Raw genomic sequence first — 13,524 nt, forward strand, 5'->3', positions numbered from 1 at the left:
GACTAGTCATTATGGGATCTGGTTAAAATGAAAAAACAGACAAGCAATTCACTGACCGAGCTAGATTCTGAAATTGTTTTTAGAACCATGAAATAAATTTAGTTAGACCGGCCTCGGTGGTGTCGTGGTTAAGCCATCGGACATAAGGCTGATAGGTTAGACCGGCCTAGGTGGTGTTGTGGTTAAGCCACCGGACATAAGGCTGATAGGTTAGACCGGCCTAGGTGGTGTCGTGGTTAAGCCATCGGACATAAGGCTGATAGGTTAGACCGGCCTAGGTGGTGTCGTGGTTAAGCCATCGGACATAAGGCTGATAGGTTAGACCGGCCTAGGTGGTGTCGTGGTTAAGCCATCGGACATAAGGCTGATAGGTTAGACCGGCCTAGGTGGTGTTGTGGTTAAGCCATCGGACATAAGGCTGATAGGTTAGACCGGCCTCGGTGGTGTCGTGGTTAAGCCATCGGACATAAGGCTGATAGGTTAGACCGGCCTAGGTGGTGTTGTGGTTAAGCCATCGGACATAAGGCTGATAGGTTAGACCGGCCTAGGTGGTGTCGTGGTTAAGCCATCGGACATAAGGCTGATAGGTTAGACCGGCCTAGGTGGTGTCGTGGTTAAGCCATCGGACATAAGGCTGATAGGTTAGACCGGCCTAGGTGGTGTCGTGGTTAAGCCATCGGACATAAGGCTGATAGGTTAGACCGGCCTAGGTGGTGTCGTGGTTAAGCCATCGGACATAAGGCTGATAGGTTAGACCGGCCTCGGTGGTGTCGTGTTTAAGCCATCGGACATAAGGCTGATAGGTTAGACCGGCCTAGGTGGTGTCGTGGTTAAGCCATCGGACATAAGGCTGATAGGTTAGACCGGCCTAGGTGGTGTTGTGGTTAAGCCATCGGACATAAGGCTGATAGGTTAGACCGGCCTAGGTGGTGTCGTGGTTAAGCCATCGGACATAAGGCTGATAGGTTAGACCGGCCTAGGTGGTGTCGTGGTTAAGCCATCGGACATAAGGCTGATAGGTTAGACCGGCCTAGGTGGTGTCGTGGTTAAGCCATCGGACATAAGGCTGATAGGTTAGACCGGCCTCGGTGGTGTCGTGGTTAAGCCATCGGACATAAGGCTGATAGGTTAGACCGGCCTAGGTGGTGTCGTGGTTAAGCCATCGGACATAAGGCTGATAGGTTAGACCGGCCTCGGTGGTGTCATGGTCAAGCCATCGGACTACAGGCTGGTAGGTACAGGGTTCGCAGCCCGGTACCAGCTCACACCCAGAGCGAGTTTTAACAACTCAATGGGTAGGTGTAAGACCACTACACACTCGTCTCTCCAACTAACCAATTAACAACTAAACCACTGTCCTGGACAGACAGCCCAGATAGCTGAGGTGTGTGCCCACGACAGCATGCTTGAACCTTAATTGGATATAAGCACGAAAATAAGTAAAGAAAGAAGATAAGAATTTAGTTAAATACATTGTATAATAAACAAGGGTCAAAGCAAAAAAAAACATGCTATACTTACGTGATCAAGCCTTCCAAAGAATAATCTGTATGAAACGTTCAGAGTAAACAGAAAAACATACAACTAAACGTAAAAGTACATGTACATGCAAGGCAGGGGTACATGCAGTAATAATATGGCAATTCTATGTGAACATATGATGAATATCTTCAAATAATAAATAAAAAATCTGAAATCTTGCCAAATGATATTCAGTATTGAGTTTCTATCATGTTTCAACATGCAATGCTATTAGAATACAGGTTAATATACATGTATGTGGGGATTTTTGTTTTCAAAGAGATAATAAAATCTCTTTCAATCCTTTGATACATATGTATGTTACCATGATAGCAACACAATGGAGGTTTGAGGTGGGCTTAGTATGACTGTAGAGGACTCAGTCAATCCAGGGTTTTTTTTCAATCTTTGAAATTAATGTTGGCACCAACAGCAGTAGCCAGTCTCAGTGGTGTCGTGGTTGAGCCATCTGACTTAAAGGCATATTGTCACAGACCACTGACCTATTTAATGGTCTAACAAAGTATTACCTGAACAAAAATAATTTAATTTGTCCCTAAATGTACTTTATTGAACCATCTTCATAACCACCATACTCCATTTATTAATATTTTGTAAAAATTATTGAATTATGGCAATGGTCCATAATTCAGCAACTAAAATTGCCGAGAGGGTCAACATGGATTTCACTCCATCATTGTTCAGTTAAGGTGATGTGATAGTTAGATTTGGTTTCCAACAATTAATGTAATTTTTTATTTATTATCCATTTTTAGAGAAATAAGGTCCTTAAATTCGTGACAGTATGCCTTTAAGGCTGGTAGGTACAGGGTTCACATCCCGGTACCGACTCCCACCCAGAGTAAGTTTTAACGACTCAATGGATAGGTGTAAGACCACTAAACCCTCTTCTCTCTCACTAACCACTAACCACTAACCCACTGTCCTTGACAGTGTGCTTGAACCTTAATTAATAATAGGATATAAATATGAAAATAACTACAAATGACCGAAATGATAATAAATAAGGTTTATTTTGTTTAACAACACCACCAGTGCACATTGATTTATTAATCATTGGCTACTGGATGTCAAACATTTGGTAAATGATCCGTAGTCATCAGAGGAAAGTAAAATTTGTTTTGATTTAACGACGCCACTAGAGCACATCAGCTATTTGACGTCAAACATATGGTCATTCTGACACTGTTTTTTTACAGGAAACCCGCTGTCACCACATAGGCTATTCTTTTACGATAGGCAGCAAGGGATCTTTTATTTGCGCTTCCCACAGGCAGGATAGCACAAACCATGGCCTTTGTTGAACCAGTTATGGATCACTGGTCAGTGCAAGTGGTTTACACCTACCCACTGAGCCTTGTGGAGCACTCACTCAGGGTTTGGAGTCGGTATCTGGATTAAAAATTCCCATGCCTCGACTGGGATCTGAACCCAGTACTTACCAGCCTGTAGTCTGATGGCTTAACCACTGCACCACCGAGGCCGGTCTAGTCATCAGAGGAAACCTGCTACATTTTTCCTAATGCAGCAAGGGATCTTTTATATGCACTTCTCTACAGACAGGAAAGCACATACCACAGCCTTTGTCCAGTTGTGGTGCACTGGTTGGAATGGGAATGAATGAACAGAATATCTGTAGTTGAGATATGTATTAGAGGTTGGGTTAGGAAAAAAAAAGGTTTAACACCACTAGAGCACATTAACTTATTAATCATTGGCTATTGGATGTCAACACATTTGGTAATTTTGACATGCAATTTTTTTTGCCATGTGATCATTTTTCCTAGACCACCACACATACAGCAGAATTTTGTTGGCTGGACCTCGGAAGGGTCGAACACACCGCAACGCTCGAACCAAAAACGAAGTCTCGAGTTTTTTGTTCGGTAAACCCTTATATTAACTGCTGACGGGTCAACTATAAGCCTTCAATTGAACTAAATTATCATTCCCATCTGTGTTAATACTATATTTCCTTCGAACTGGTGATCCATCAAATATCATATGGTAAACTACCAAACAGTACTAACAATTGCTGTGCTTGCGCAGTTGGTCATTACAACCTTTGGAGTCGGTATCTGGATTAAAAATCCCATGCCTCGACTGGGATCCGAACCCAGTACCTACCAGCCTGTAGACCGATAGAAATTATGAGAATGCAGAGACATTACAACGTCAACCTTGCAACAATAGCCATGCAATTCTTTCGTTACAACACTTGTGATGTTGTTTGTTAAGCGGCTGTCAGTAATGATTTTTTGAGTACAGCTCATGTTAAGGTATCTGTGAGATGAACTGTAATACCAATCAAAGAATTAATGCACGAATGGGCCTTAGCATATAGCGTTACTTTTAACACGACTACATTTCTGGAAAGTGGACAGTGCTGGGGGTTTTTGTTGTTGAAATATTCAAATTGTTTAGTAATAAATTCATGTAAATACAAATTACGAATTTGCCATTTATTTATTTTATTTCAGTGCATATACATGTATTACATAATTTGTATCTAATTCAACTTTCTAACTGATGTTACGGAAATGTCCGATGTTGACTGAATGGTTCAGTTTAAGTTACATGTAGCTATAAAAATTAATTAACTAATTACATAATTCATGACCAAAAAACCAAAATGTCACGTCCGTCACAAATTATTTAATGTTTCTATGTCTATGATAAAGATTTTCTTCATTGTGGATTTTGAATAAAGATATTGAAAAAAACAAAATGTCACATCCGTCACAAATTTTATTATTATTATTTAACAGAAATAAACCTGTGCGCTGTATTTATTGGGAATGAGATTATTACCTCTTCCTATCCAATTTGTTGCTGTTTATATCTGATTACTTTACAGAAGTAACCAACAACAACCATGAATTTAATTCACTGCATTCTCATAAGTTCTATCGGTCTACAGGCTGGTAGGTACTGGGTTCGGATCCCAGTCGAGGCATGGGATTTTTAATCCAGATACCGACTCCAAACTCTGAGTGAGTGCTCCGCAAGGCTCAATGGGTAGGTGTAAACCACTTGCACTGACCAGTGACCCATAACTGGTTCAACAAAGGCCATGGTTTGTGCCATCTTGTCTGTGGGAAGTGCAAATATAAGATCCCTTGCTGCTAATCGGAAAGAGTAGTCCATGTAGTAGCGACAGCGGGTTTCCCCTCAAAATCTGTGTGGTCCTTAACCATATGTCTGATGCCATATAACCGTAAATAATATTTAATAAAATGTGTTGAGTGTGTCATTAAATAAAACATTTCTTTCTTTCTCAACATTTCTATTGCATGATGTTTCTTTAGCTAAACTAGCATTTTGAGAGTACTGCTAAAGCAATACATGTCCCTTACTGGGTCCAACAATTTTTCGTATCTCCTAAATTCAAGGGCCATAATTCTGAAAAGTGGGTAAATCATCACTAAACTTCAACTTGATCTGTAAAGTTATATACAAATGATAAAGCTATATACAAAATTTCATCTTGATATCTCCATGCATTGCAAAAATCTGGAAAAAATGTTTTCACATCTCCTAAGTTCAAGAACCATAACTGTGTCAAAAATAAGTAAATGGCCATAAAAGTCAAACTTGATCTGTAACAGTATGTGATAAACCTATACACAAAATTTCAGCTCAATATCTCAAAGCCTTCTGCAAAAAACATATGTGGGACAGACAGACAGACGGAGATGAAACCTATAGTCCCCTCTGGTTGGATCGGTAGGGTACTAATAAGTCAGTATCTGTTTACTGTGGTGTATCTGCTTCATAGATGTGTCAATACCATTTAACTTTCCATATCAATTATAAACATTAGTGTTCGAGATTTAAAATTTTGGGCAGTCCCAGTTGGATACTAACATTTCAAAATCTGGTATCCCACCTGAGAATTTAGTATCCCACTTAAATGAAATTCATAAATAACATTGTAACAAACTTGGATGACACTGTTCTCGTTCCCAGTCTATGCCGCAATCAAACTCGCGGATTTGTGAAATTTGCAATCAAACAGAATCGGCAAAAAGATTTGATGCATCTATTTTTAAGTAATACTGACATAAATTAATATTTAGCAGTAATCTATAAGTGTTTCTGACATTACTAATGATAAACCTATTGGTAGGCCTATCAATTTTCTGCTGATGTGGAATCAATATCTCAAATAAAATTTGAAGGGAGGAAATATCCAACAAAAACAATAGCGACGTAGCGGTTCCCAGTCTATTGTTATGCCGCTATTGCTCCAGTGTAGCATCAGACTGGGTACAAGTTGGGAGACATATTGTTACGGTTACTGGGTACAAGCTCGAAAATAATGTTACTTAACTTCACCAGAAAATGACGACTTTCACTGTTTCAGTGAAAAATAAAAATGCTGGATTTAAAAAACCCCCCCCCCAAAAACCCCACCATTATACGGTATCCCGGTGGGATACTGGGTTCTTGAAGTCTGGTATCCAAAATTAAATTCTGGTATCCCCGGGATATCGGGATACCGTTAATCTTGAACACCGAACAAGTCTGAACGTCCAGCAAAACGGCGAAGTGTACAATTGTCACTGGATGATAAAGTTAAAATTAATGTACAAGAACTATGCAGCCGGGGATCTTTGACAGTATTGGCGTGGGAGTTGGGGGGGGGGGGGGGGTCAACTGTCTCCTCCCCCATGTTAATCTGCACTTGCCGACTCACTACTACAATTCCGCAACATGCATACCCAAGTTTGTTTTGTAATATGGCATAACGCCTCTCTAATTATTTCCACTATTAATTATTACCAAGAAATGTCAGTTGCTGTATTGTCACAGACAGAAAACCGCCTCTGCTAACTCAGGTACAAGTAACATTATCGCATTACCGAGTACTAAACAACGAATAACCTTTGACCTCGACCGTTTCACAGCGATGGTAGTCGTAAAATGCTTTAGATTACAAATCACTCTTTAAAAACATATATTTAAAATAATAATGTCAACATCTATTTATTTTATAACATACATTGTACATTATAAATTTATCAAGTAGTTTTATGGTTTTTTACGATATTGTGTTTGATCGCAAATGGGATTGGTAATTTGGCGGGAGATTTAGCAAACGTAAACAATAATAATTTTAATCGTAAATTATCAGGATTATGAACAGTAACAAGTATGATCCGGCGGAACTGCCTGATCTCTTACCAATTTATTACAAACGTCTTTTCCCATACGGTCCTTATTACAGGTGGCTGCATTATGGGGGAGGTAAGTTGGTAAAAATTCTATTTGTAATCACTAATTCGTAAAAAATTAAAACCCCAGGACCGGACGTGTGACACATCTACATCATAATCATGTCAATTTGTTGTTGTTTCGTTTGTTAATTTAAATTTTAAAGCTGCAGTCTGGAGTATAATTAAAAGTATTTAACGCATATTTTAGTTTTTAGGATGATTGGAGGTGTCTAGTTATATTTTCGCGTGCCTTTAGTTTATCATGAATCCATGACCGTCACCATGATGATGATGATGATGATGACGACGTTTTGCACCCAAGGCAGTTCGCCCCCAGTTTGACTTGTTCGCCCCCAACTTTTAGTCAGTTCGCCCCCAACTCCCAATTATTTGTTACTTTTAATCAATTATTGTATTTTTTTAGAGAGTCGAGACATGTTAAACTGTATGTGTGTTTCTTTTCTTAGAAGGGAGGGATTGTTGTCTTTCCACGATTTGGATGGGTCACAAGTCAGTCTGGACGCCGATGATATAATCACCAGTTTAATTAATATATATAGATATAGATATAAATCACATCAACATTTATTAAAACATCCATTCCTGCAAGAGATAGGGTCTGTTTTAAGAATAAAGAAATAATTTGAGTAAAAAGAATTATTGGTATCTAATTGAGGGATTATCTTTGTGGGGGCGAACTGGTTAAGCACGTGATGGCAAACTGACATCCTGTTTGGGGGCGAACTGGCTTGGGGGCGAAACGTCTGGTACCCATTTATCATGCTCTCTTATCGGAAAACAACCTATATAGTATATCAATATCGAAACGGTAACAGGTAATTTCGCCCTTGTTACTAGTTCACCCAAGTCATTTTAAACAGGGTCGATTCGTACCTCTAAACGAGTTGTTTCGCCTCATGTTTCGATTCGCCATAATTTTATTTTGTTAATAATTACCGTATATTTATTCATTGATTTATCCTATGTTCATTGATTTTTAGATGTCACACATTGCGATCTATATTGCATGTTTATATAAAATTTACAGATAAAAATTATTTATAATTTTGTTTATTTCCAATATCATTTACTCAAGCCATATAGGTACAGGAAATACGTACAGGCATTAGACTCACACTGCTGCATACTACTGATGTGCTGTGGTTTCTTATTAAATATACTACATACCCAGCTGAGATTCAAAAGCCGAGTACGGTATCTTGATTTCACCTAGCTTCAGCTGACAGAAAAGAAACAGCTGATACAGCATTAGTATCCAAAGACAGAACATTACCTAATATTTGGTAAGGAATAAACAGAAGAAAAAAGAATTCAAAACTCTAATAAATATATTTATTTTGGGGGGCAAAACGACTCAGTATGAATGAGATTTAGGGCACACCAACCCTGGGTGAATAGGACTAAGGGCGAAACAATGCAGGGTTCAAAATGGTTTTAGGGCGAAACAACCTGGAATCTATCGAAACAGTAGTCAAAAATTCTCACTGTAATACAACAACAATCCTATGTTTAAATACATTTACATTGATCAGTTTCGGCTTCCCTGTTGAAAAAACAAAACACATTTTAATCACTAATACCCATACTACAGCAGGGCTCAACCTGGATCAAAATTACCAGGGCTCGCGCTGTCGGTAGCCAAATTAGCCATTGGCTAATAAAAATGAAAAATGGCTAATAAAATTTTGCAAGTGGCTAAAATTTTGGCTACGCCGTTTTCTGATGTGAACAAACGATTACATAATCTATCCGACACCTCAAACATAATAATAATACGAAATATTCAATTAGTGTAATAGCAATCTCGCGACTGATAACAAGAAACGGTGTCATACAGAATTCAGCGTGGCTAGGCCTTATAATGTTTGCTTATTTTAATAATCACGGTTATGAATTTTAACGGCATACATTCAACATGTATGACAGCAATGTCTGGGAGATCCGTAACTTGTTAATTTTACTTTGTAAAATCTTTGAACCAAAGTAATAAAAACAGACCAACGGTGCGTGTCAGTTTGAATACACATGCCAGTTCAGGGCTGAAAGATATGTAGGCTATCTCAAGGGCTGAATTCAGCCAGACAGAGCGAAAACAAAACATTCGCTAAACTGGTTTGTACGCTTCACGTTAAACCAAATGGACACGACAAACACCAATCAAATAGTTCGCGAATGTTAGGAAGAACGTTCAGTGGCTGAACTGAGGACAGCTCTCTGCGCGAATATATGTCACGCTTCAGAGTCAGCCGTAGTAGTTCGCATCAATGAATATCTAACTGCAGTTTTTATTTATTCCTTTGTCTTTGTTAATTTCGTACCCATGGTCGAGAGCATGCTTGTAGATCGTGATCGCGGGAAATGAACATGCAGTATTTATACAAATTGCAGTTAAATGTACACTGAATAAAATTAGTTTACAATAATCATATTTGTTAAATAATTTTTGATATATATTTGTAAGACTGTGAGGTGACATTTAATAAGTTAACTGGATTTTAAAAAGACCGTACATTTTTATTTTATTAACGTTGGTTTTTTGGGTTTTTAATAAATAAATGGAGTATACTGTGAAGTCAGCATTCTTAGCCGAGGTATTTTGCAAGCAGAAATCACAACAAGCATTTATCATGACACTGAAATCAACAGCAACAACATGGCACAATTATGAAATTGTTTGTGGTGGGGGATTGATGGGTCACTTGATAAAAAATAATTTTTTTTTTTTTAAAAAGCAATTCAAATTAACATAAAGATTGCTATCTAAAGAAATAATGAGCTCAATAATAAAATAAAAAAGCTCTCAAATTTTTATTTGGGAAAAAAGGAAGAAAGAAAAAATAACACCCTCCATAAACATCCACCCACCCCCATATTTCTGTATGTTTGTTTATTTAATGTCATAGGCCTTAGAAGTGGGATGGGTGTATACTGGCTGAAACTCTGGCATTCTTAGAATTTAGGTATTTTTACAAGCATGGAATCAAACCAGAACTAAATTTATCTAGTGCGCGCTGCTTGAATGCGGATTGCAGAAATTACTTGCATTTACACAAGTGCACACGAACATTGGTGCAATTTCATACGAGAATTAAATGTATCTAGTGGACACTGCTTAAATACGGAATGACTATAATTGCTTGCAATTGCACAAGTGCGCACGAACATCAATGCAATTCCTTAGAGAAAATGAAATGTGGAAGTCTTGGATTACTACCGTTCCCTGTTGAAATGTAACCTCCCGGTAACCTGAATGACCATTCTCGACTTATTTCAATGCCTGGTTCTGGGTTGTAATAAATGCTTGTTGTTGATTTCAGCCTGTAAAATATGTAGATTTTGAGAGGAAACCCACTGTCGCCAATTCATGGGCTACTCTTTCCGATTAGCAGCAAAGGATATTTTATTTGCGCTTTCCACAGGCAGGATAGCACAAACCATGGTCTTTGTTGAACCATTTATGGATCACTGGTAGGTGCAAGTGGTTTACACCTATCCATTAAGCCTTGCGGAGCACTCACTCAGGGTTTGGAGTCGGTATCTGGATTAAAAACCTCATGCCTCGACTGGGATTCGAACCCATTACCTACCAGCCTGTAGACCGATAGAAATTATGAGAATGCAGTCAATTAAATTCATGGTTGTTGTTGGTTACTTCAAGAATCTTCCACTACCATTTGGATTGCGTAATATTGATATAGATTTGTTTTCCGAAGGTAAGAGAACGTGATAACTACCCAAATGTCCGTTATGGTCTCTTACCGTCAGAGTACTTGGGCTAGACCTCTCTCCAGCTAAATATTTCCTGGATCCACTCCTGGTTTTTGTTGTGTAGTCATCTTTATCATCGCCATATACTGCATTCTGGTGGTAATTTCTGTTTTAAAGACTAAAATTTCATTTTCTCTTTACAGTTCCGAAACACTATTTCACAAACCGAGAGTTTTCCTTCACACTGAAAGACGATGTTTACATTCGATACCAGTCGTTTCCTGATCAGCAAGACCTGGAAAAGGAGATACAGAAAAGATGTCCGTACAAGATTGACATTGGTGCCGTCTTCTCTCACAGAGTATGTCACAACTTTGTGACTAAGAAGGAATTTTTTTATTTAACGACGCACTCACCGCTTTTTATTTACTGTTATATGGCGTCAGACATATGGTTAAGGACCACACAGATAATGAGGGAGGAAACCCGCTGTCGCCACTTCTTGGGCTGTTCCTGAATTGATCATATGCCTTGTGGGTCTGCCATATCTTATCCCAGGGCTTTAAGTCACGGTCTGTAAAAAGTAGTCCTATTTTTTAGCCCTAGCAATTGAAATAAAAATTTACTTGCTAAAATCACCAAAAAAAGTTATGGTTGTTTTCAAAAGGCAGATCTGTGTATGGACTGTTATGTCATCTGCTATTTAGTTAATGGGCGGGACGTAGTCCAGTGGTAAAGCGTTCGCTTGATGCACGGTCGGTGTAGGATCTATCCCCGTTGGTGTGTCCATTGGGCTATTTCTTGTTCCAGCCAGTGCTCCATGACTGGTATATCAAAGGCCATGGTATGTACTACCCTGTCTGTGGGATGGTGCATATAAAAGATCCTTTGCTGCTAATCAGAAAGAGTAGCCCATGAAGTGGCGACAGCAGGTTTCCTCTCTCTATATCTGTGTGGTCCTTAACCATATGTCTGATGTCATATAACCGTAAATAAAATGTGTTGAGTGCGTCGTTAAATAAAACATTTCTTTCTTTCTTTCCTCTGATGACTATGAGTCATAACTGGTACCAAACGTTTGATATCCAGTAGCCGATGATTAATTAATCAATGTGTTCTAGTGGTGTCGTTAAACAAAACAAACTTTTTATGTATTCATGGACATTGGTTTAGAAGTTTGTTTTGTTTAACAACACCACTAGAGCACATTGATATAATAATCATCGACTGTTGGATGTCGGACATTTGGTAATTGCAATATATAGTCTTAGAGAGGAAACCTGCAACATTTTTCCATTAGTAGTAAGTGATCTTTTTATATGCATCATCCCACAGACAGGATAACATATACCACGGCCTTTGATATACCAATCATGGTGCACTGGCTGTGAGGAGAAATAGTCCAATGGGCTTCATGATAATAAGTCTGGTGTACTTCTATTTCATTTCAACTTATTTTCATGCTTATATTCAATTAAGGTTCAAGCATGCTGTCCTGGGCACACACACCTCAGCTGTCTTTCCAGGACAGTGGGTTAGTTGTAAGTGTACTTCTATAGTGGATGTGTACTTCTACTTAAGTGCTTGACTTCTTATTTTTATAGTCGGGTGTATTTCTATATAAATGTACTTCTACGAGTGGAGTACTTCTGTGAGTGGAGTACTTCTTGTAGGTAGTTGGTTTAACAAAATTGCATAATTTGGTTTGTCTGGGTACATAGTTTAGGCTGATAAAGATATTTTAATTCAGACCAGTCTGATGCTATGTTCAACGAGTGAGGATGTTTTCTGTTTTCATCCCCTCATATATGTGCATATATACTAAAACGCAAAAGAAACGCAGGTTCTCATTAAATTGGATATAAAATATTAAAAAAACAAAACGAAATGAAGATTTCAACATTTATTTTGGAGCTACACCAATTCGGCACACATTGGTGTTGGAAATTTTTGATTGAATTCCTTTTTGGCTATTGTTTCATGTCATAAAGTAGGGTGGGGGTCCATGTTAAAAATATGAAAGAGACGACCTGTAGCATTGTCAAAGTCAGTATCGCGTGTGACCACCCTGGGCATTCAAACAGGCAGTGCAACGTCTCCTCATTGAGTTGACAAGCCGTTGAAAGAATGCCTGAGGGAGTGAGTTCCATTCATGGACCAATGCTGCCTCCAGCGCCTGCATATTCTGAGGTTGTCCGCGAGCCTGAAGGCGACGTCCGATTTCATCCCAGACGTGTTCGATAGGCGCCATGTCCGGTGATAAGGCTGGCCACGGCAACGTTGGGATGTTGTGCTGAGCCAGCAACGCCTGTGTTGCCCTGGCAGTGTGCGGCCTGGCATTGTCTTGCTGCAGCAAGCGCACACGTGGGTGAGCGGCAAAGAAGGGAACGACGTGATTGTTGATGACGTCATTTTGGTACACGGCGGCATTAACGCGTTGTCTGAACACATGAAGTTGTGTTCTGTGATTGAATGAGAACCCACCCCACACCATCACACTACCCCCGCCCCATCGGTCGGCCTGCAGAACGCAGCAGTCGGAGTAACGTTCATGTCGACGTCGCCATACTCGGATTCGGCCATCAGCGTTGGAAACATTGTAACGGCTCTCATCAGTAAACAGAACTTGTTGCCACTGGCCACGTCGCCATCTTTGATGTTGTTGCGCCCACTGTTGACGTTGTTGGCGGTGCCGAGGGGTCAATATTGGTCCCACATAAGGACGGCGGTTACGGAGTCTTGCTGCCCTCAGACGGCGTCGGACGGTATCGGCGGACACTGGACCACGTGGACCACGCACCTGGTGAGCGGTGTTAGCTGCTGGCAGCATCCGATTCCTAAGGTGGGTCACCCGGATGTACCGGTCTAGGGCTGCGGTTGTCACCCTCGGGCGGCCGGTGCGTGGTCGATCGTTCACAGATCCAGTGATTTGGTGACGTTGAGAAAGGCGTGCGATTGTCGAAACATGACATCCCAATTGTCTGGCTACAGCAGTACGGGTCTGTCCGGCTTGCAACATCCCGATGGCCATCCC

General features: G+C 39.9%; 2 protein-coding genes across 3 annotated transcripts in view; one reads left to right on the top strand and one right to left on the bottom strand.

The window, feature by feature from the left end:
• The window catches only part of LOC121387329 (inositol-trisphosphate 3-kinase homolog), a 100,153-nt gene extending 93,745 nt beyond the window's left edge, over nucleotides 1-6,408 (bottom strand). Inside the window, exon 1 of one of the 2 annotated variants that reach the window (XM_041518364.1) lies at nucleotides 6,328-6,408. The gene's annotated coding sequence lies outside the window, so the exon portion shown is untranslated. The remainder of the gene's footprint in view (nucleotides 1-6,327) is intronic. The other variant, XM_041518366.1, reaches the window with a different exon arrangement.
• Nucleotides 6,409-6,632: 224 nt separating this feature from the next.
• The window catches only part of LOC121387304 (DNA primase small subunit-like), a 29,248-nt gene continuing 22,356 nt past the window's right edge, over nucleotides 6,633-13,524 (top strand). Inside the window, exons 1-2 of the mRNA XM_041518326.1 lie at nucleotides 6,633-6,792; nucleotides 10,694-10,851. Coding sequence (XP_041374260.1) covers nucleotides 6,684-6,792; nucleotides 10,694-10,851 — 267 coding nt within the window. The 5' untranslated portion in view covers nucleotides 6,633-6,683. The remainder of the gene's footprint in view (nucleotides 6,793-10,693; nucleotides 10,852-13,524) is intronic.

Source organism: Gigantopelta aegis, chromosome 13, assembly GCF_016097555.1.
Source record: "Gigantopelta aegis isolate Gae_Host chromosome 13, Gae_host_genome, whole genome shotgun sequence".
In the NCBI taxonomy this organism is placed as follows: domain Eukaryota; kingdom Metazoa; phylum Mollusca; class Gastropoda; order Neomphalida; family Peltospiridae; genus Gigantopelta; species Gigantopelta aegis.